This window comes from Mauremys reevesii, linkage group 3, assembly GCF_016161935.1.
Source record: "Mauremys reevesii isolate NIE-2019 linkage group 3, ASM1616193v1, whole genome shotgun sequence".
NCBI classification, from domain to species: domain Eukaryota; kingdom Metazoa; phylum Chordata; order Testudines; family Geoemydidae; genus Mauremys; species Mauremys reevesii.
This window is the reverse complement of record NC_052625.1, coordinates 39,771,791-39,795,343: the sequence shown is the minus strand read 5'-3', so window position 1 is coordinate 39,795,343 and position 23,553 is coordinate 39,771,791. Positions and strand designations below refer to the sequence as shown.

General features: G+C 41.5%; 1 protein-coding gene across 1 annotated transcript; it reads right to left on the bottom strand.

Annotated features, from left to right (window-relative positions):
- Positions 1-4,923: 4,923 nt before the first annotated feature.
- SIX3 (SIX homeobox 3) lies at positions 4,924-9,154 on the bottom strand. Its single transcript, XM_039531351.1, has 2 exons — positions 8,304-9,154; positions 4,924-5,806 (listed from the first exon to the last, which is right to left on the bottom strand). Exons 1-2 carry the CDS (start codon positions 9,065-9,067, stop codon positions 5,614-5,616), a joined length of 957 nt encoding a protein of 318 aa, XP_039387285.1. The 5' UTR covers positions 9,068-9,154; the 3' UTR covers positions 4,924-5,613.
- Between the last annotated feature and the right edge of the window lie 14,399 nt (positions 9,155-23,553).

Here is a 23,553-nt window from a genome sequence, read left to right as displayed (position 1 = left end):
CTATTACCTTGCCAGAATGTAATATTTATCCGTATCACTGGTAATATCCCCAATGCCTTTTTTCCACCACCTTCTCCCCCACCCCCCATCTATCCTGATTTTGCAACTGGGTATTTTGTTCATTTCTTTTCCCATTTGCAAACTTCTTTCTAATTGGTCTTTCTATAGGGCTGGGGGTTGCAGCTTCCCACTCCAGGCCGCGTGTCCTTTTACAAACTGGACTCAGTGTCTGTGAGTGCGGGGGGAGGGAGGGGACGGTGCGCGCGCGCGCTCACAGAGGCCGCGTTTGTCTGTCCTTTCCCTGCACGCCGAATCCGGGCCAGTGCAATGTGGAGCTCAATAAGAAACTGCATGAATAAACACGAATAGAAAGTTGTGCTCAGCTAACCGGAGAAATCAGAGCAATACCAGGGCACCAACGTCCACAATTCTTTTCACTTTGGGCCGGGGCTATAACCTCATCTGGGTATGCTAAAGATTAAGGGCAACGGGCAAGCAGATTCAGCCTCTTCTAAAAGCCAGCTGTAACTGATCAGGGAGAGGGAGCTATAGATTATCGAAAACCTATCGTAGCCAGGGAAGGACTACGGTCAACGATGGTATCGCATGCACACAAAGGACACGAAACAACGGTACAGGCCCCGGGCAGACATTTAGGTAGCCAAAGCAGGGAGGGTTTGCAGGTGACTTTATTGGCTTTTCAGATAAAGACGCTGCACACACACACACAGAGAGTGAGAGAGAGATTATGGTCGCACTCCGAGGAACTTGCACACTTTATTTCATAGTACTCTCGGAAAGGTGGACCGCAAGTCGAGATCTCTGTGTATGGACATAGACGCACATAAATAACGCGTGGATGTGTCTGTCACAACATCTAAAAATTGTTGTCACAACTAAAATGTAACATTGTGTCTAACTTAATGCTTTTTTTAAAAATCGTGCAATGCAAGACTGCCTGTGTGTGTATAATCTTTGCAAGCAGTGAGACAGAGGAGTTCAATATATAAATCTATATTTACAAAACTCACTTTCCGTTCCCCTTTTGATTCATCCCAATAAGTTCTGGTTAACAGGAGTTTGCGCGTCTCTCCTATGAAAGACCATTTCCTCTGTGCCATGAATTTAAAGTTCCTATGAGGCACCGGTGGGCTCTGGATGTGTGAGTTCTCTGCCATCTGTCTCCTATCCTATGGCTTTCGCTTAAATATAGATCAAATGCACTTCAGCTTCCGAGTAATTTCATCTTAATCAACAGTCAAGCTTGTCACGGATAATAAACTAATACTGGAGAGGGCTTGTCGATAATGATCGGCCAGAGGAAGTGAAGAGGTAAGCCTCCCCCCCACCCCTCAGTTTGGAGTTTCCGATAGGCCCTATCTTACCAGGGCAGACGGGTTTAGTGGGTGAGAAGGCTTAAATGCAGATTTTCATAGATTTACACCTCAATCAACCATTCAGGTTTTTAATGCAAATCCTAAAACAACATCGTTTATCTATTATGGGGGCGAGATTTTAAACAGAGTATCATTAGCTGTAGCATTTTCAGATATAATACAAATAAACACAAATATATGGTTTTATGCGCGTGTACGTATGTATACGTTATATACTATATCACACAGACACAGACAGACAGACAGACACACACACACACACACACACACACACACACAAAAACACTGCCTGAGAGAAATTACTGGAGAAGAATACTTTACAAATCTGTATATTTGGACCTGCGGCCCCATTATGAAAACTAGCTGGGTTTCATGGACTCATTCCAAACTACCAAGCGTCACTGTTTCTTACATTAAAAGATGGATATTAACTTTCTGAAATTAAAAAATAAAACCAAAGGAAAGAAATTTAAAATCACTCCCAGAAGTTTTAGGGAAGAAAGTTGATGATGAAGGGAAGAGAAGTTATAAAACGCTATGATTGTTTTATGAACAGCAGTGAAAATATTCCTATTTAAAACAGTCTCTGGAGGTATCCCAGGAAAACAAATGACATAAAATATTGTTATGTTGAACATGAAAATAAAGATTAAGACTTAGAGAAATTAGACAGATTTAGGCATGATATTACTGTGAGTTGACGCCTAAAAATGCAGTTTCTAGATTCTAAAATGATGAAGAAGAAACTTTCACATCTCTGAATCTTTCCAGGTATTTAATTCTGTTACAAATAGCAGAGGCATAATGAGGCTCATCAAAAAGAGAAATAGAAATATTGCACTTTTAAAACTTGATAAATAATGTCGATAGCTGCTCTGGCAATGATCTTGAGTAACTCCTAGATGCTGTGATTTTTTTCTACAAGGGCCTTTGCTCCTTGCTAACACATACTGGGGTTGACGAAGAAAACAGTTATAAATGACTCAATTCAAACGCCGGCTGCCTGTGAAGTTGCGGATACTTTTGAAGTATGTTGCCCCATGTTAGTATTTTTCCTGCTCTTTGAATCTGCACGGGGAAGATGACGGACGAATAATATAATTTAATTTCCCCATGCGATATAATACGATTCTCTTTTTCACTTATCTTCAAATCAACGCTAGTTTTGCATACGTCACGTTATTTTTTAAAAATCCTTCTCTGCTGCTAAATATGCAATTAATTTAGCAAAACTAATTTGCAGCATATTAGATTCAAGTTATTTGTCAAGTTAACAGAACGCTGTTATTGTTTTGTGCATGCCTGAGTATTAAATAGGGCGAACCTATACAATGATGCACATTTCCAATTATGTAAAATTCAAATGCACTTTTCATTTGAATAAAAACGGGAATGCACGTGTAAGTGTAAACGCTGAACCCATCTGAGAATTGTCTTTATTATTTCTCCTTAGCAGGGGATTTTTCTCTCAGGGAGTTGGGTAGAGAAAGGGTGCAGATGGGATTTTAAATGTAGGTGAGCAAATTCACTGATTTTCACTGTTAGGGCACAAATCCGAAACGCGTCTAAATAGATTCTAGCCCACTTTACTCCGTGACGTGTATGATAACAGAGCAGCAAAATAAAGGCGTTCTGATTGGAAGCCGTCCAGGTAACAAGGTCCAGCTTAATGTCGATGACCATAAACGATAAAGAGAAACATTGCCACAGACTCCTTTCCTCGCTTTCTTTCTCGGTAGCATTTCAAGTGATCGCACAGGTCTGTTCCAATTACTGTTTCTCAACTATTCCTTCGTTTAAAGCTTTTGGGGAATCTTCCCTAAAAAATATCGATGGTAATAAACATGTTCCCAACAACTGTTTGTGCTGAAAGGAAGCTGAGTAAATACACACAGGATTTTCTGAAAAGATCTATAAATATATTTGCATTTCAGCTTATTTTCAAAATAATGTTCTTTGAATTAAATTCCAAACTATAGGGCATGGGCTTTTCTTTCTCCCCGTAGAGTTTCCTTTTGGAAATGCCTATAGTTTTCCCTAAAATTTCAGGAGCTTCCCATTCAACTAGCCCGGACCTTCAAATAGAGGAAAAAATGCAGCCAAAACAAAGTCAAATCGGAAGTCAAAATTAGTTCTGGAATGGTCAAGAAATTCCAGGCACGTTTCTCACTAATCCTAATAAGTTTCAAAATTGTATTTTCAAGTAAAAACAAGTTTAGAATTCACCTCTTGTTAATTCACGGTTGAATAATCTGCCTGGGGCTAAGCAAAACTTTAATGCAAAAGGTGATGCTGGAATACTGTTAGTCATGCAAATAAAGGCTTCTTTCAGCACATTACAATATACTTAGGATTCAAGGGGAGGAGCTGAAACCTGATTAGGGAGAGTAGTTTATAGTTTTTGTTTTCATTTAAAGCTACAAACAAATACTAAAACATCTTAAACATCTTAAATGGAGAAACCTGCTAATCCCAATAGATGGGCGAAGTGATCATTTAGGCTCAGAGTTTTTTTAAAAAAATGAAAAAATGTTTGAGCCAGTGGTGTGAAAGCAGGATTGAAATGACATCACTGTGTCTTGGAAACACAGTCAGAGCAGTGGTTATAGCAACTCAAGGGGGCAAAGTTTGCCTATACAAAAGTGATGTTTTCTTTTCCTTCCCCTTTACAGACACTGTTCATTTCACTGAGGCAGACTTTTAATGCAAAGTTATTTTATATTATTTTTAAATTAATTTTAAATGTGCGACAAACACAGCACTTTACTTCAAAACACATAGAAATTAAAACCAAAAACAAACAAAAAAGCCAAACCCGCCTCACTGCTATATACACACAAGTAAATTCCAGATTCCACTGGCGTGCATTGCTAACCAGCCTGAGCGCTTCAGCACATATAAACTTGAATAATTCATAGTGGCTCACCTAACCAAGCAAAGATTAAAACATAATTCCTCAGTTAGGGTGTGTGGGGTAATATATAGATATAGATATATAATTTGCAATAGACAAAAACACCAACATCGCTGAATAGATAAGAAAATGGAATACTGTATTTGATTTAGAAAGTTTGTACATATAGATAAACACGCAGTTAAGGAAACAATAGTATAAGCGTCCTACGTGGAGTTTAAGAAGAGACCCCAAAGCTGCTATGAAATACTCAAAATAGCTTTTGCATAAGATAACTACAGTTGCACTCTAAGCTGTTTTCTATCGCTGAGGTCCCTTTTTAAAACCTAGCACGTCAGCTCGTGACAGCTAAGTTTGTGCAAGGAACACCAAGTCAAGGAAAATAAAAAGGAGAAAGAGAAAGAGAGGTGGAGACAGAGAGAGAGGGAGAGAAAGGGAAAAAGGAAGAAAAGAGCAAATATCATATACAGGCATTTCTACACATATATTACAAACTGGGAAAATGACCGCATCATTAAGATATACATAATTCATATAAAATTTTGAAATAAAAATAAAAATCTGTTACAGTCATAACTATTCTTTTTCCACATTTATAACCAGTACCCACACAGGCAGTGACAGAAGTGTAGAAAAAAAGGTGCTTACGAATAAAATGATTGTCTGCTGAACAAAAAAACAGAAGATTGCATCTTGGCTGGACCATCACTTGGACTTAAAAACAGAGAGAAAGAGAGGGGGGAGGGAGAGAGAGAGAGAGAAAGAGAACCAACAAAAAGGCGATAAACATTTGTTATTTCCCTCTTCAAGGAGTTCCTTTTTATTTTTTTTTTATTTTTATTGTTTTTATACAAATTCGATCGGAGTTTTTGTTTGTTTGTTTGTTTTTTGTTTTTGTTTCTTTACTATAGAGAATATTTTTCCCAGATACAAATTTAATCATCAGCATCATCATTATCATGCAAGTGGGTGAAATGCGTCCATGGAAAAGCGCAAAGGAGAAATCGTGCTTGTCCTAAAAAGAATGCAATTGTCACTTTTTTAATATAATTATTATTATTCCCCCCGCTGCAGCCTCAGTATCAGCGACTGTCTGTTGAAGTTTTAGCTCCATCTCTTGGTGGCGGCGGTGGCTGTTGGTGGTGGCGGTGGATTCTCTTTTTGTTTGTTTGTTTGCTATTGTTTACGCGTTTGCTTTGCGTTTCTCTTGCTGAGTGTGTGTCTGTGTGTCCTGATTCTGGGGCCGATGGTCTGGGTCGGGGAGCGGGTGCTTGGCTGGTTGGTTTGGGTTGTTTGCCGGTATCATACATCACATTCCGAGTCGCTGGAGGTTACCGAGAGGATGGAGGTCCCCGTCTCGGCTCGTTCTGTCAAACTGGAGACGCTGGTGGTAGGACTGGCCGCCGTGGACGGAGACTCGGCCGAGTTGTGTGTAGGGCAGCCGGGCTCTGCCAGCGACCGCATGCCGCTCTGTCCTATCGCCTGGTGCTGGAGCCTGCATCGCACGGGGAGACAAAACAACGACACAGTCCTTCTGAGAGAGGAAGCGCGAGCCTCAGGCAGCTCCCCTCTTGCCCCAGCCCTTGCAAAAGCACCTCCGCAAACAAACACTCAACAAACAAACAGCCTCCCTCTGCAGCGGGCTCCAGCCACATCCCCCCGCTTCTCTAGGGCTCACAGCCCCACGCCCGATCACCTCCTCAGCTCAGCCTGCCTGGCTTTTCCATAGCGCCCTGCAATGTATAGAGCGCTATGCCCGTGCACCCTGTACACACATCCATATGCATGCGTGTGTATACAGGCCATCAAGGTTCAATGAGTGAACCTCTCTCTCGCGCGCTCTCTCTCTCCGTCTTGTTTTGGTAAAGCTGTCGGCCGTGAACTGCATTGCCTCGGCTTCCTGTCACCGCAGCTGCAGACAGCCTCTTGCAAGTGTTTCAAAACAGATCGGAGAAAGCCCACTTCAGATATGATCGGGTGAAGCTCAGATATAAATAGACAGACCACAACTTTTAAAAAGCATGGGGGGGGGACTTATGTATTGCGCCTGAGATTTTGTTTAAAATCTCCCTCTTTGTCGTCTTCCCCCCCCCCACTAGTCCATTTTTCCACCATAGACACCAGGGTATTGTGGGCCTAATCTAAACTAAGACAATATATGCGCGTTTATCAAACGCACAGTGGATATGGAAAGCTACAAAGAGTGTTCTGTAGTAGAGAAGAATTTCAGCTGAAACTGACTTATCTTGTCTGATAATATATATATATATATATATAACATTTTTTTAAATGTGTAAAGAAATACACTGGTGCTCTGGAGAAGGGGTGGGGGAAGCAACATCTCCCAAGTATTTAGGGAAACATCTATAAGGCATTTTTTCTGTCCCTCTAAAAGGGAGAACGTTTTAATTTCAAGTCTGATTTCGTTTTGAAAAACAAAAACTAAACAAAAGACTCCAAACTGGGGTCCCTCGCAATGTCAACACACGGGAAGGCATTTGATTTTAAATAGACAAAATAAACAAAATAAAAATATTCAATTTGCATCATCGTATTCTGAACATTCTCCTGCGCTTGGTTATTCGGTTCTAAAGATAGAGAAAAATTAATTCAAGTAAAAGGGAGAGAAGCTAAAAGTCCTGAACTGACCAGCCATTCACAACGCATAACAAACACTCCCAGTGTTTATCACAACGCACTCCTCAGTCAACTGCTTCCCACCAGAGCATTTTTTCATTTCAATGTCTGCAAAGAGCAGAGAAATGTATATCGCTTTAAAATTTCCAGTCATTTAAAAATTGTTTAATTTTGGTGTGTTTGGTTATTTTCTCCCATTACAATTTCTGGTGTATTCTTTCCGCTGTCAACAGCGTTCAGTCAACAAAAGCATCCGTATGCAACTTCTGTTTATTTACTGTACTAAGCAGCTCTGCCTTCCATTTGATGGAAATCAAATAGTGAAGCATTTGCAGTTTGTATTTTTTTCAGGACTCCGAATCACCAGTACCAACAGTACAATTAAAAGGAATTTGGGGGAGACAATATAAAAAAAGAACAGTAAGTTCTATTTACACACTTCCAGCGATAATGAAATGTATTTTTTAAAATCAGTCTGTAAAGCTTGTTGAAAGGTCTATTTTAAATTTTAAAATAATGTATAAAAACTACGTTGAGACCAAACAGGAAATAGTTGAATTTAAGGTTTGGTTTCAGTGGACACTTTAAACACAAACACATACACAATACACACACACTATATTATACGCACACCAATAGCTAATCATTCTGTGTACATTTATAAATATAAATGCGAAAGAAAATGCATTTCTGTGCCTCAGCGCTTTCCCCTATTTTTCCTTCTGAGGCAAATTAGTTTGTTTGTTTTTTATAATTAATAAGAACAATAGGAGAACAGCTGCCTTCTTTGCAGAAGCACACTTTGAATTATGATGTTTGTTTAAACTGTTTAGTGTGTGTGTGGAGGGGGGGGCAGATTCCACTAAAATGTGCCAACACGAGTGACATTTAAAAATAATACATCAAGCGTAGTATTGTGTGGCTTCCCGTCACTTTTACCAATCCACAAGGACAGGAGAGACCATTCACTGCACTTTGGGGAGGCCGCGTGTAAACCGACTAACGCACACACCGGTTTAGAAAGAAGGAAAGTCTTTTTTAAAAAGAATAGACTCATGGACACCCCGGTATACGTGTGTGTGTGCGAATAAACTTTGTTCTGGCAAGCAGCGAAGGCTTCCTGGTGCTGTGCTTCACAACAACTCCTGTGCCGGCTGCATCTTTGCCGCTGGAGCAAACAGATTGGTATGCAGGACTCGGCTTGATTCTTTATTAATTATTATTAAATATAAACAAACAAACTCCCCCACTGCTGGGGCCCAAAGAAAGAACTGCGAGAGCACTACCAGTCCTAGAAATCAGCCCAGCCCTGCCTCTCGCTCTCCTCCCAGGGTGGGGGTGCCGTGTGCACTGACCTGTTTTTAGCAGCGGCTGCTCTGTCTCTTTGCCTTCGGTTTTTGAACCAGTTGCCTACTTGCGTGGGGGTGAGGCCGGTGGCCTGCGCCAGTTCCCTTTTCTTGCTGGGGTTGGGGTAGGGGTCTTGCAGGTACCACTCCCTGAGGAGGCTGCGAGTCCTCTCCTTGAAGCAGTGCGTCTTCTGCTCTCCATCCCAGATGGTCCTGGGCAGCGGGAACTTCTTTCTCACCCTGTATTTATCAACCGGCCCTAGCGGGCGACCCCTCAGCTTCTCGGCCTCCTGGTAATGCGCTTCGAGCCACATGGCCTGCAGCTTGCCATGGGACTCCTTGGTGAATTTGTGGTTCTCCAGGATGTGATAGAGGTCTCGGAAGTTGCCGGTGTGGAAGGCCACAACCGCCCGGGCTCTGAGGATTGACTCGTGCTTGTTGATGGCCTCGCATGCCCCTGGCGCCACGGGCAGCGACCAGAGGAACCTCCCCAGCCGCTCGATGTCTCCAGTCTCCTCCAGCGTCTCGCAGACACTGGCCACTTGTTCCGGGGAGAAGTTGAGTGTGGGCAGCTGAAACATTGACAACTCTTCTTGCGGTCCCCTGGAGCTGCCTCCTCCACCGCCGCCAGCACCGGGGCTGCAGCCCGTGCTGCTGCTGCTGCTGCTGCTGCTACTACTGGCGAGAAGTAAGGAGCGGTGATGCGGGTCGGTGGTGAAGTTTGGCAAGAAGAAATGGGTGGGATAAAGCTCTAAAGGGGACCTGAAAACCATGGGATGACCTGAGAGAGGGGGAAATAAATCAAGGAGAAAAGAAAGAAAGGCAGGCAGAAGGGAGAAAAGGACACACACACCCCGCACGCATCCACACACGCACACACACACACAGCCACATAGAGACACACAGCCACACACACACACGCACGCACGCACGCACACACACACACACACACCAACCCAGCACCGCCACCGAGTCAAGATTCAATGATTCAACAGCAATCGCCCTAATGACAACAGCCTCATAATATCTCCCCTAAATCCACAGTGAGTGCAGCATTGAAACATTTTGTTTCGCTTTTCTATTGGTCTTCTGAGTGTCGTTGTGGCGTTGCCATGGCACCCCCTGCCAATCACTGTCAGCCCTGCCAATCATTAGTGAGTACGTAAGAAAGGTTTTTACCACTTCGCGCAAATGCACGGGGGGAAGGGAAGCAGGGTGGTTAGTGGAAAAGGATTTTTTTTTTCGTATCTTTTCAACTCTTAATCTCAGCACTTCCCCTTCTCTCCGTCTCTCCCCCTCCACACCCCTCCTAAATAAGGGATCAAATAATGCGAAAAGCAGTGTGCACATATTTGTTGAATGGGATGAGCAATTAGAGGGTGGAATATTATTGTGATCTTAACGAGCCTCGTTAAAGCTAAAGGAGATATAGGGGGGAAGTAAATGGGCCAGGCTGGGATACACGTTCGGATAAAGGGCTCCTAACTGAGACAATTTACACATGATTTGCACGTAGTTTCACTTCATTCTGCCTATCTGAACACTAATAGTGCCGAGGAAGAAAAGAAAGATGAGATCATTAGACCCATCCTCATGCCGGTGACCCTCCCAGAAGCAGCACACACAGTACGTCCTGGGTTTAGCTCTGGTTCCCTCAAGAATTTCTCCCCCGCCCTTCACTTAACAGGGTACCTGCTAAAATCCAAGTTTAACGGGATCTGCAGAGTCCCCTGCAGGGCTGCAGCGCTGCCAGGAGCATCCGTGCTCTGAACAGGCCCTGTCTGCGGGCTTTAAGTTAGAGAAAAGCACTCCGAGTAACTGGCATGATAAACCCTCTTCCGCCTTTCTTTTTCAGCTAAATACCGCTCTTTGCCTTGGTTCCTTCTCTTCCTCTGCTTTTCTCTCCCTTTCTCTTTTTTCTTTTCTCTCTGTTTTTTCTTTCATTCCTTCTTTTCGCACATCCCTCTTGTTTATCCTCTCATTTTGCTTTCTTCTCATCTAGCCACTCGCGTACGTGCCGACCACCGTTTTAACATATATCTCCTCCTTTACATACAATTTCTGCCCCAAACGTTGGGGAAAAGAAAGAAACACATTTAACGATTAAATTAAATGTGTGGGGTTTTTTTAAAGTGCGGGCAAAGAAAGTCTACTTGCAGTTTTAACTCCATATTACTCCAACTGCTAGCTAGGCTCCTCGATCTTGCTCCCATACAACTATATTTATTATTAGGTATGTTGCTTTTAAGAAGATTTAATCAGCATCTTGAGCTGGTAACTCTTTTGTTTAGTTTCTGTAGCTATGGAAGTGTGATTTACAGAGATTTGTACGGGTCATGGACGTCTTTCCAGACTTACTGTGTATATTTAGACAGGACTTCGCTTGGTGTTAAAAAGTGTATATTTTGAATAGGTTCACACACAGTAGCAAACAATACCGACATTGTAAAGGCATGTACAACGAGTATTGAAACGCAGCATCCAGACTTCAACTAATCTGCCCTCAATAAAGCTGAAATAATTATCCTAAGCCGCCTTTCTAGAAGAAAAATCATTGAGGAATTCAAAACTTTTTTAAAGATCTTTTCTGCATTCCGATGCAGATCTAGGGGTGAGGAATGGAGCCCAAACTACTTTCAGACATCAATGGAGGGAAGAGAGGGGGAAGAGATATTACAATTAAAATGTGAAAACATAGCGTGACTTGGCCTATCCGAAGGATAATAATAATGCTGCTCTGGGTGGTAGAAGTTCTTTAGCTGGAGTCCGAACTGGTGGTGATCCCTTTCACAGCGCACTCCTCGTGAAATAATTCCAAGTGGCAGATGAATAGGTCCAGTTGGAAGAGCTGCTGGACTGGAAGAACCTCGTTGAATTACACATTCATCACATTTTCACTAAACTGTCATCGGTGTGCTCTGTTATTCATCATGAAAATAACTCGCCCTCTTAATTTTTAGTGATCTGCTTAAACACTTCTGTTAACATACTTGGGGGGAACTTTTTTCGTCTCTCCCCTCCCTTTCTGGCTCATATTTCCAGTGACACAGCTAAGGAAGCAAAGAGACGACTCAGCCCCTCCACCAATCGACTTGAAAGTATTAATTGTACAACAATATGTTTAGCCAAAGATTTTAATACAGAAAAAATCTTTCCTTTGTAATCTGTTCCTTTTATGTAAAGGATTATAAAAGGGGGGGGGCGCGATTCCTGCGAGGGGTTTCTTAATATTTGATTCAATTTTCTTAAAGCTGAACATTAAACTACCCCAAAAATTCATTTCAAGGGTCATATCAAAAAGGCCCTTCTTGTTTTCTAGTCTTCCACAAAATCATATTCCGTTCACATGCTGGGACGATGCTCCTGGTATTAGGATTCCTGGTGAACTTTGCAAAGCTACAAAAACTCACACCAGAATCTGCCTTAGCTTGTTTCAGGTATAATCCGAGCCCAACAAACTGCTTTTCTACTGAGAATTCTGTCTGCAAAAGATGTGTTCTGGGCTGAATCTCAAACCATGATTAGATTAAAAAAACAACAACCCCAACTGATGTGCCTATTAGCTAATACGAAGGTCTTAACAGAGCTCTGCGTGTCTTACAGCATAAGCGATATTTCAGCCCGTGAGCTATTGCACAGTTGGATCCAACATCCTAAAATGTTTGAGGATACTGAAGCAGCTAACTCACCAAAGCGAGTTACTATGGCACGATATACATTAGACAAATCTTGGGAACGGGACTCGGTGTTTTCCTAGCGTAGCCGGTGATTCAGTTCTCCCCTAAGCCTGTTAGGGACACATTCTCATGTCCTTAAATGTACAAGCAGATAATTGTTGGCGCTCTATCTTTGTGTGAGGAGGCCAGGGTGTAAATGGCTTTTAATGACTGCAGCTGCTGGCTGAAAACTGTCAATGGAATTGGCTAATTCAGAGCCCCCGAATCTTGCGAGCTCTCTGCATAGTGCCGCTGAATCCGGACGAGCTGAACTAGAGTTACTGTCGAGGGGAGAGATACGAAGCCATGATCGCCAGCAGCAGGGAACGCAAACAAGAGGACCGGGAAAGCAAACCCCTCTCGACTCGGAAAATCCTTTCCGGATCCTGTAAGTTTCTTATTCACACACTCAAGACCCGCAGGGAAGAGTCTCGGTTTTGTTCTGACCCCCCCACCCCCAATTCCCTACTCACTCGGTGGCTTAGGCGTCCGAGGAAATGATAAGAGTTTTCTCCTTCCTGATAGACATCTTTACAGTGCTGGGGGGATCTTGGTATCTAAACTCCATTTAAACTTAATCTTATTGTATCCCACATGATTCATTGTTTTAACTCATATAATGCCATGTGGCTTTGCGGGGAAGAGCCGGAGAGAATTTTGTTTTCCTCTCTGCTGCACCAAGATATTCAGGTCAAGTTATGGCTCTCTGCGTTCAGTGCGCTGCTGTTTCCAGCCTGCCCCGTTTCCGGGGTACCTTTTGTGGGAGAGAAAGGAGAGGTGGGCTCTTGATTTTACTGCTTGGTTTGATTTGTAGCTCCTACTAGCTTCTGGTTTTCTGCTGCCCAGTAAGTGCCCCCTAAACCTGACTCGAGAATGACTCACTCGGCGCTCCGGAGTGTTTTGGTTCAAACAGAGGTTCGGTGCCATATCTCATGTGCCTGGTCACCTTCTAGGTAGAGGGAAATACAGTATCATGAGGCCGAGGCGGGTGAAATTAAGAGAGGGGGAGAGAGAAGCAGGCAGGTAAAGGAGAACTGATCACATCCATCGATTTTTTATTAGGATTGAATTGAATTTTTGTCATTGGTAAGGTGGCAAGTGTCGACAATATTGTACAGCTGCTTTATTTGAAATTATCCTCCCTTTTTAAAGCCACGGTTTCCCAAGATAAATGACCGCGTATTTGATGTCTGTGTCAGAGCTGCCCGTTCGGCTCCTGTAATTCAATCCTGTTGATGTAACGAGTGCAGTATATGCTGTGTAAAAATGTGGGCAAATCATTTTTAACGGTTTTGGTGGGTGTGAGAGGCAGGCCGGGTATTTTATTACTTGCCCCAAACAATACCAAAGCTACGAGATTAACCTCTCCCCCTCCTTTGGGTAAACGCGTCCATTGGTGAAAAATATGAAATATTTATTTGGGAAGGGAATTAAGGAATTAAATTTGTTGCAATTCCAAAGTCCAGAGTTCTTTAAGCAGCAAACTTTTTCGATTAGGCGTTTAGCTAAAAAGTGAACGGCAGTGCAGTATGTTTCCTAACGATAAACTCACATTCCTAATTTTGAAAGTGTCTGTTTAGCAGCATAAGCAGACATACCTCATCTTGCTTCTGAATTAAATACAACTCTTAATGATGCAGCATTATCAACAAGGGACACTTGATTGATTGATTGATCTAGGTATGATATATGTGCTGTACATCTAAATTAAATATTAAGTGAAATACTTAGCTCTAATTAGAAAATGTAACCTAGCAATGAAAAGTAGTAGAAATAAATTACAGAGGGAGAAAAAAGCCCTTGAGCCTATAAAATGTTACAGTGATGGAAGTAGCATGTTTAACAGTCATGTGTACAGTTGCTGACATATTAACAACAACCAGCAACACTGAAATGATTGACATATCATTAAGCCATCAGGCTGATTTTAATAATTCTGTCAAAACCAGAACATTTTAGTCAAGTTTTTTTATTTCCTTTCTTTCTTATTTTTCAGTACACTAACCCCAAGAAAACATAATTAGGTTGGGGGGGGAGAAGAGGGAGATATGAAACTGTCAAGGATTTACCAAAAACAAACAAACAAACAAACAAAAAACACCCTAAAAACCCAACCCTCTCCGGGAGATGAGGTTTCCGAAGAGAGCTGGGTTTCTTCTTCTGCGATTGTGCCTTCAAAAGGTAAACAACCACACAGTTGCCTCAACTTTCCCCTTTAATAAAAAGTTCCTGGTGTGACGGAAAATCTGAATATTTTATCAATCTCTTTTAGTGACCCTCATTAGGTGGGCATCCTGCAAAGGCCCTGGCGTTATAAGAAAGCTGCCCAATCAGAGCATTTGCACGCCTTGTTAGCGATGGTTAATGAAGCTTCCCCATACACTGAAAGAAAGGCCCCCTCAATGTAGATTTACCTTATGTCAACTCGTTACTTCTAATGAATCGCATCAAAATTCTTCCTTGAATGGGACTAAAGCACACAGAACCTGCAGCCCCCTGGATTCCGCCCCCCCCCCTTCTCTTTCTTAAAGAAGAGTTTACACATGCCAGACAGCAGAGCATCTGAGAGCTAGGTGACAACGTGCATTTATTGGAATGGAAAAAATATATACTCGCCTATGTACTATCAGAGCAAAGCCCCCAGGGCACCATGGATGTGGCCCCTGAAAACTAGTGCAATCAAACATTCCTTAAGAAAACATTTATTGAAATGATTCGGACACACTCTGCCTGTGCCTTCTGAAGTGCACACACACTGCAAGGTGAGGTGTATCAAATTATGGACGCTTCGCTGCTGTCAGGTATACATTTGCTCTTTGCCTGTGATTTGGAGCCCTTGCGCCCTTCCTCCCTCTGGGCTGGCACTTTAAAATCAATTAGTATGTTCAATTCTTGAGGTAAATTATTCAAACAAATGTTTGGAAGACCCCAAGGGAGAATTTGGCCATAACAAAAGGTTTGATTAGCTTTATTTACCCCAAAAGCAACAAAGGCACAGGGCTGGGAGAACAATCCACTACATCAGTGCCTGCCCAATTAAATGAAAGTCATTAGCTTCTTCCTGAAAATCCTATCTTTAAAATAAAATGGGGCGGGGAGAGAGAGAGAGAGAGAGAGAATCGGGTGTTTTGTGATATTTGTAGCACTAAGATTTTTTTAAAACTCTTACCCACTAGAATTTTTGCTCGATCTAAACAACAGAAAACCCATAATACAGATTATAACATTCACTGATTCTAATCCATTATCTGCCCGCCACACTGTCTATCTATTGATTCCCATATGCTTTCCATGGCTTTCAGTGACTGAGCAAAGCTACAACAGGGCAAGACACTGCTTGAACTATACCTAACAATTGCAAGACTGCGCCTGTTGTAAACATGAAGTGTTCCCAGCTTTACCATTCAGCTGTGAACAAACAAAAAGTAAATAAACTGGGCTATAAATTGTAACTAAAAAATGAGCTTGCATTCTGCGAAAAAACAGAGAGAGAGAGAGAGAGATTCCCGAGAAACAGATCTAGTTGGAGCCCTTTCCCTTTTGTCCCCCTGCTTATGAACTTCTAGCTCATTTCAAGATCATCACCGAGCTCAGCACAGATCTACAAGGAAAGGTTCTTCTCTCTTGCCTTAACTTTTACAACCTCTGCAAACTCTGGCGAGCAGAGCTAGCGAGCATTAGCTCACCAGTTTGTGGCCCTGTGCCTGCAGGAGGCTCTCTTCCCAGGAAGAAGAGCCTGCGGACCCAGGCTGTTGACGAAGGACGAGCTAAAAATGTTGTTTCTTAACTCTGCACCCCAGAAGACAAGAGTTCGAACTTTTTCAAGGATCCTCGGGAAGGGAAGGTAAGGTATATTTGGAACGAGATCACCCTCTGATGGCCTCATCCATAATATAATGTGCATGCGTGTGTATGTGTGATATGACCTCACCTGAAAATGACTAAAGAGAGAGAAGAAATAGGGACATCAACCTGACTTTAAAAAATTGTTCTTAAAAGAATGTAGTAGAAACAACGTGTCAGAAACCAGAAAACAGATGGGTCTGAGCCCCAAGAGAGCATTTTGGCTTGTCCTTTTCCTTTTTAACTTTTCTGTCCTGAACACTGCTCCACCTTGCCAAACAATGGGCAATAGGCATCTACACGGTTAAATAAAATATTCCCCCCCCTCCAAAAAAGAAGGAGAGAAGCAAGAGGATATGCAGGAGATAAACTCAATTCCTTTTATATACAATCCGGAAATAATCCATTCCCACCCATTGGACTGGGTTGGTGAGGTCCAAATAATGGCTTAATTTTTTAGATTTCATTTGCTTTAACTAAGACTGCCTTTAAACTCGAAATAAACAAACGATCTATTGGCCTGGTAAGACCTTCTCAAGCTAATATGTGAAACTTTAAATAACAGCAGGTACAAATTTGCCCTACTTAAGGCTATAAATGATACAGAAATTCAAGTGCCTAAGAAGTTGGCCTTGCACTATAAGGAAATTGCACTATACATAACCAATTATTTATCATTTTTACTGAAAGTATCAAATTCTCCTTAATGATGGCATAGGTGAAGTTGTTTCAAACTGACCAAAATGGGCATTATTCTTTATCATGTAAATTATCATTCACTTGACCCCAAGTTAGTGGAAATGCTTATACATGGATCACACTGAAACTTATTTAAACCACAGAACTAAATAAATATTTGACAAAATCGGAGGCAGCAAATTAAGGTAAATAGAATTCTTCAATTAAAGAGTGGAAGGTTTTAAGAAGTTTTAACTAAAATCTTTGATCATTGTGACAAACTTTAAGAATCAGGAATTTTAAAAAAATATTAAACTTATGCTTTCTAGATGTCACAAGAAATGTATGTAATCTCCCAGCACAAGAGTAAAAGAACAGAAAACATATGAACCATAGGAGTGTTAGATACATAAAAGACCTCCAAGTAACAATTACGCTAATACTTATTTTAAAATAGTAAAGGAAATTTTAAAAGATATTTAACACTCGTGTACAACAAAAATGAAGCTTCGATAAAGAAGATGCCGCTTGCAGTTGCTATTTGATTGGATAAATATACTTTTGGCATGGAGTGACATGATGTTATTTTGACACAAAATGAAAAAGTTACTGCAGCTATAAAGACATAGATACAGATAAATAAACTCATTTATAAATGAGTGGGCACATGTAGTATGAAATCAGAGAGTCAATGGCGTACAACGTAATGCAGGAAAATACACCATAGGTACAGCGCTGATCTAAGGTAAGTTTAATTTTTAACTCCTAGAGATTATTGGAAATCAAATAAAAATTCGACATGCATTGACCCATTAGAGGATTTAGCAGTGAGGAGCGAGAGATTTTCCAGGGCTTTTGTCACTAATGTTTCAATGCTCTGCACTAACTTTAAGAAAGTGTCAGTAGAATAACAAATTGAGGGCATGAAAGGCCATAGAGAGAAAGCAAGCAAGGATGCTCTTGACTTCTTAGCAGTTGCTTAGAAAGGAACTCGAGCTTAATATGAGGACTTAATCAGTGGATAGCACAAAGCTGGGAAAAGGGGAAGAAAAAAGTTGGACTCAGCACGTGCAGTTTGGTCAAGTCGCTTGATTAAGCAGTGAATAAAAAACTCCAAGGCTCAGAGCCTTTCAGTGCAAAATCACCTTCTGCCTTCAACTTTTCTAAACTGACATGAAGCCGCCACTGACAAAAACTATATTCAACCAAGAAACCTGGGAGTGGCAGGGTAAGTCTTTAAAAAGAAATGTGTATTTCATTGAAGGAATAGGTGTTCTAATATCACACACACACACACACACACACACACACACAATGTGTGTACAAGGATGGATGTACACGTGTGTGTGGTTTGTATGTCATAATATAAATTATGATATATTTATGTAGCTATATAGCTATATTTGCTGGTATGTATAGAAAAATCTATATATCTATGCATCCATACGTACACTTGTTATATACACACATACAGATCCATATATTATGTATATGATAGATAGATATAGTATAATTTAGCCATTTAATAGACCTAGAGAAGTAGATTTTCTCAGAAGATGCTGTTATCAGACTCACTCCTTCCTTAAGAAACAGCTGATTTTAAAGGCAAGCTGTAAAGATTTTTAACAGCTTAGCGAATATCACAGATAAGAAAAATCGGGAAGATGCTACTAGGATATCAGATTTTAATGGGCTTCTTCACTGGTGAAGGGAAACTTCATTCTGTTCCCTGTACGTATAATGATGTAGACAGACTTCGATATATACTCCATTTAATCTTTCTGTGTGACAGAGCTGTTTAAGTGTATACCATGCCTACATTCTTTGTATCAAGACCAAAAGGATGCATTGTTGAAAAAAAAAACTATTCAAAATCTTTCATCTGATAGAAACGATCCAGCAACTGTGAGGCAGCTCCAGTACAATGGTTCTGTCTACATAATAGTATCTGATAAAAATACAGCGTGTCAGTGCAACAAAAAGTTAAAAGTCTTAAACGTTTCCATCTCATATATTGTATGTAGTCAATAATATGGCAACCCTGCCTGTCCCCCCACTCCATCTGGTACACGGGGGCACTTTAAAATCGAGGACGTTGTGTTTGAAATCCCGGGTTCTAGGCACAGAAAGAGGGGCGCAATAGCTTTCTTACCTGGTAAGTTAAGCGAGAGCGATTAAAGGTGTAATGACCATAGGGTAAATATTCATTAGGAAGAGGAGATTCCTCTTCTAAGACCTTGTTTATTTTATTTGGAATTTAATATCCTATAGCCTAATCTACTACCAAGACCAAAGATTTAGAAGGAGAATATATCTACCTAATATTTTCTTTTTTTCAGACACTTTCTTCAGTGGGATAAAAAATATATGAATCATATGCACGTTATTGTCCTTTGCTGCAAGAGAAGAGCGCTATTTACCAAACCCCAAAATGTGAAGCAGAGAACAGTTGACTAATGTAGTTAGCAACTCTGTCTGAGGTAGAAGCATTTAGCTAGCTAACTGGGAGGGTGTTTTGCTGCTCATTCAATCCAGTGAGATGGAGTTTTCCTCCTAAACTACTCTCCCCGAAGAGTAGTAGCTCTTTTCCCTAGAGCAACCATGAGCAGCTGAGGATGGCGCTCATGTGTCTTAATAGGGTCACAAAGGAGGTTTTAGTCTTTTTAATTTCCAGCCACAAGAAGTGACGTAGAATTCTTGCTTTATCTCATATAAATAAATAAATGCAACAATAAAAAACAATGGCACATCTGGCTTGTGAGATCTGCCCCAGTGTTTCTGTCCAGTTTAATTTTATCAATAGGATGGTTGCTTGATTATGAAATTTCCTTTTGGGCTGGGTTACACCCTGACAGACAAGCGTGAGTAGGGCGCACCAAGCTGCCTCCTAGCCCCCATGACACGCAAATGCATAGCCCTGAAGATCTGAGGCAGGAAACGAACAAATTGCCTGATGTGACCTTCAGGGAGTACATTTCAACTGCTAAACATCAAGAAAGTGCTTCTCTCGCTTGCAGGCGCCATATTAATGCAGGGAGCTGCTGAGCTGGGGAGGGGCCAGTAAGGGGGGGGGGGAGGGAAGGGAAAGCAGTTTCACAGTTGGACAGTTGATGTAGTTTTACACAGTTGTTAATTCAGACTGGACGAACTCTCGACGGCTGCACGGGAACAGCGGTGCTTTCTGAGTTCTCTCTCCCCTCCGAGAGACTGGGCTTTACAATAGTCATCTCTGCCTGGGACCTCACTTTGCAAAACAGCCCTACCGCTCTTTTTTAAAACAATGCCTTAAAGCACACCCTGAAACTGGAAGCACTGAGATAGCACGTCCTTGTGTGAGACAATGTCTGACTCTGCAGGGTTAGCCTCGCTCTTTTTTTTATTAATCACTTTTCAGAAATTCTAACCGGTCCTCAGGCAATAGTCCAAAGTCATTCATAAAACAACGATTGTGATAAATAAACCGATCAAATTCCCCCTCCGTCCCCCACACGCCCTACCCCGATTTTGCTAAAATCTTTGCCTTGTTGAGACAGACACGATGAGGCTGGGTCCTTATTTTAGGAAAGGGAACTTTCCCCTCCATGCTGATGAAGTTTCAAAAACGTGTAAAATTATATCCGAAATGTATGTGCAGTTGTTTTGTGCTTCATTCTTCACCCTCCTAGTTTTAAAACGACTATAGCATTAAACCTAATACTTAACCAAGAGGGTTTTTTTTACAAGTAAGTTCTACTGATATACGTTAGTTGGTAAATTAACATAACGTACAATCATAGGTAGTGCAAATACCATTCAGAATCTACACACTCCATATTTGAAAACTCGATGCAATTCTAGGAATCAAATACACTCTAAATAATTCATAACAAAGTACCCACGCTCATTTTTCTCTCTCTCTCTCTCTTTCACACACACACACACACACACACACACACACACACACACACACACGTTCATTATATGCTGTCCCATATTTTTGTCCTTTCTCCAGTCTGCAGTTATTGAAGGTCAGCTGGAGAGGTCATGGCTCTGCATCCCCTATAAATAGATTTTGATATTTAGACAGCTATTGCTACTCAATATTAACTTACAGGATAATGGCGAGAGATACCGCATGCACTGAACCTGTTATTCACGAGTGAGCAGCATCTGTCGAATACAATTCTCGTCTTTTGCCCTGTTTGGACATAGCGCAATCAATAGGGAGAAGGAAGTCTTGAAGCTGTGCAGCAATAGAGCTGCAGGTACAACACAGAAGCTTTCGCTTAGCCCAGTAGTCAGGTGCAGGCCGGTGACACGTGGTTAAACAGACGGGGGTAATTGAAAGTTTCCAGGCAGACTTGGAGCGGACTTTTAAAAGCGTAGGACAGTATCGCTTGAAAAGATGACAAACTTGGTCTAATTTAATATTAACCCACAGAGACACCCGGTCTCCCCTTATTACTTGAACATGCGTCGATTCAAAACATATAAAGAAGTAGAGATTCAGAGTCCACCGTTAACCCATTTATTAACACAGACGATTCAAGGAAGGGGAAGGTCTTCAGCTGTAGGTAATATCTTGAGGATTAAAAACAGTTGGCGCTGAGCATACTGTATTCCATTTTACCAAAATACCCCTTTACTTCTAAATGCCTGCAATGGTTGGGTGGGTTTTTTGTTTGTTTGTTTGTTTTGTTATTTTTGTTTGTTTGTTTGTTTCAGTATGGCCTCTATTTTTATTTGGTAATTAAAATGAAATGAACTTCTGTAACTTCCATTGTGTTACAATCCAAAACCAAACACACAAACCAAGCTCAGGAACAACCTCTGGCTGCTGTTAGCCAAGGTGGTGCCTTTTGACAAGGCTGTATTGTTATCATTTTCACTCATTCTAGAAAGATGTCGACTACATTTCATTTGATAATAACCAGGATTTGAAGCTGTGAAGCAATATTGGGGTGTGGTTTGTTTATGCAGCGGTCTGTGGGGGCAAATGCGTGGCTGAGTGTCACATTCGCAAAACCCTCTATGGAATGTGAATATGAGGTTTAGCACGAGAACAGCATTCTTCTCCTAATGTACAGTTTTGCTCTTTAAAACATGATTTCTAAGCCTTTTACAAAGCAAATCCCCATTTTACTGGCAAGATTGCAGCTCTCAAGCTAGCTTTAATTAAGTTCTTTTGTGGGAGAAAAAAATGCATGTCTGTCTATATTTACATCGTATTTATCTGGAAATGTTGTGATGCAGGTTCCAGTTTCTTTCTTCATGTGAACTTTATCAGATAAAAAGTATGGAGGGCAGTGAAGACTTTAATTTAATAAACAGTGCCTGAAAGAGAGTTGGGAAGTTTTTTTTTTATCCCTGCATTCGTTTGACTCAATCTTTAATGGGTACGAGCAACATCTGGTAGTTTAGGGAAAGTTCTTATTTGAAGAAAAGGGATTATCGTCAGGAAATAGGCACAAAAGAACAAGTTTTAGTAAATTCAGACTCCATACAGCCGTTTTTTTTCTGACATACTTTCCCAAAGAGTCTAGAGGACCAGATCACTCACCTTTCTGATCGGGGACTTGTGCATTTCGTTCCCATAGTAAAATCAAGTCACATCAAACTACACGAATCCTCCTTATTCACCGTACTTGTATTCACTTCTGCCAGGCTGTTTTGCTAAGTGTTCTTGAATGGGTTCTGTTTTGTTGGGGGTGGGGGAGGACTGGAAAGAGGGGGAAACGCAGTATAATTATTGTAAAAATTGAAGTCGGTAAGTGTAACACTTCCAGGACAGTTATTCAGACACGTATACGACGCATTGTTTGTTAGTGCGCACATAGTGTTATGATCTTCAGCTATTTTAAGAGAAGAAAAGTAGAAGCAATTCTGTAAACAACTGGGAACAAATTGACGACTGCAACTTTTTCAACCTTCCTCGCCAGACAGAAAAGGGGCAGCAGCCTTCCCAACAGGTCTACGTTATTTCATCCGCCAGCCACCCTTCCTCGGAAGCTTGACGCAAGGTCTGAAAGTGCCCCGTGCTAGGCGCAGAGCTATCTCTAAAAATACCGTCTTGGATTAAATGGCTCTGAGCATACAGATCCCCAAGAGCGGTTTGGGATCAAGCAGCGCAGTTTTGCCTAAAGGATGCAATGATGCAGTAATAACCCGCCCTCACCACTTCTCTATGTACAGCAGAGTACCACAGCAATGACAATCTGCAAATAGTCGCTTCGCCCAGTGTCGGTAACAATCGGGAGAAGCCCTTAAAACGAGTGCCAGGGCCACAATGAGAGAATTTCACCCTTTGAGGGGATTTTGTAGGGGCGAATATTATCTATCGCGTGTTTGTAAATCAAAGAGGGGATTTTGCGAGGCGCAGTCCCATATACCTTTAACTACAGTGATTACTAAATTAATAGCAGGCACTAAGACAGATGTCAAAACGTCTTGAAAATGTTTATCTGTGAATAATTGAGACGGTGGTAGGACGTATTATCTGATCGTATAATGAAATATGTATGAGGAACAGCTGTTCGCAATAGTCACCTCCCGTTGTTTCATTAGTTTAGAGTCCTCCTCATTTAAACAAGCGCTTTAATGAAGTTGGTCATTTACTTATGTCCACTTTTGTTCATCATCATCAGAGATTGATGACATTCGTGGCCCCACGAAAATATACGGGAAGGAAAAAAAATGCTTTCTACTGACTCATCTCTATCTTTCTTCTGCCTGGATAGGAGTTCTGGGGCATTTGACTCCAGCACTTGCCACTAGATTATTTGTTCCTAGAGACAGACGCACACACTGGATTAGTGCGCGGGTGTATCTATATATTCGAATCCGATACGAATCCATACGGCTCTCCTATTTCTGCCTAGCAAGATCCAGCTGTCCAGGATTCCCTAAGAGGACGGATCTGAGCTGCTCATCTAAGAACCATCAGCTAATAGTCATTTATTAAGATTTCAGGCTGAACAGCAGCGTACTCCTAAACTGCTTATTGTTGACATAAACTTCCAGACGTTAAGCGTATGCCTTTGCAC

What these genes read in the sequence shown, in the direction of transcription:
- SIX3 (XM_039531351.1), bottom strand. Translation starts at nt 9,067, where the DNA reads ATGGTTTTCAGGTCCCCTTTAGAGCTTTATCCCACCCATTTCTTCTTG. An exon ending in GCAGCCGCTGCTAAAAACAG is followed by an intron (nt 5,807 to 8,303) that starts GTCAGTGCACAC and finishes CGTGCGATGCAG; the next exon opens with GCTCCAGCACCAGGCGATAG.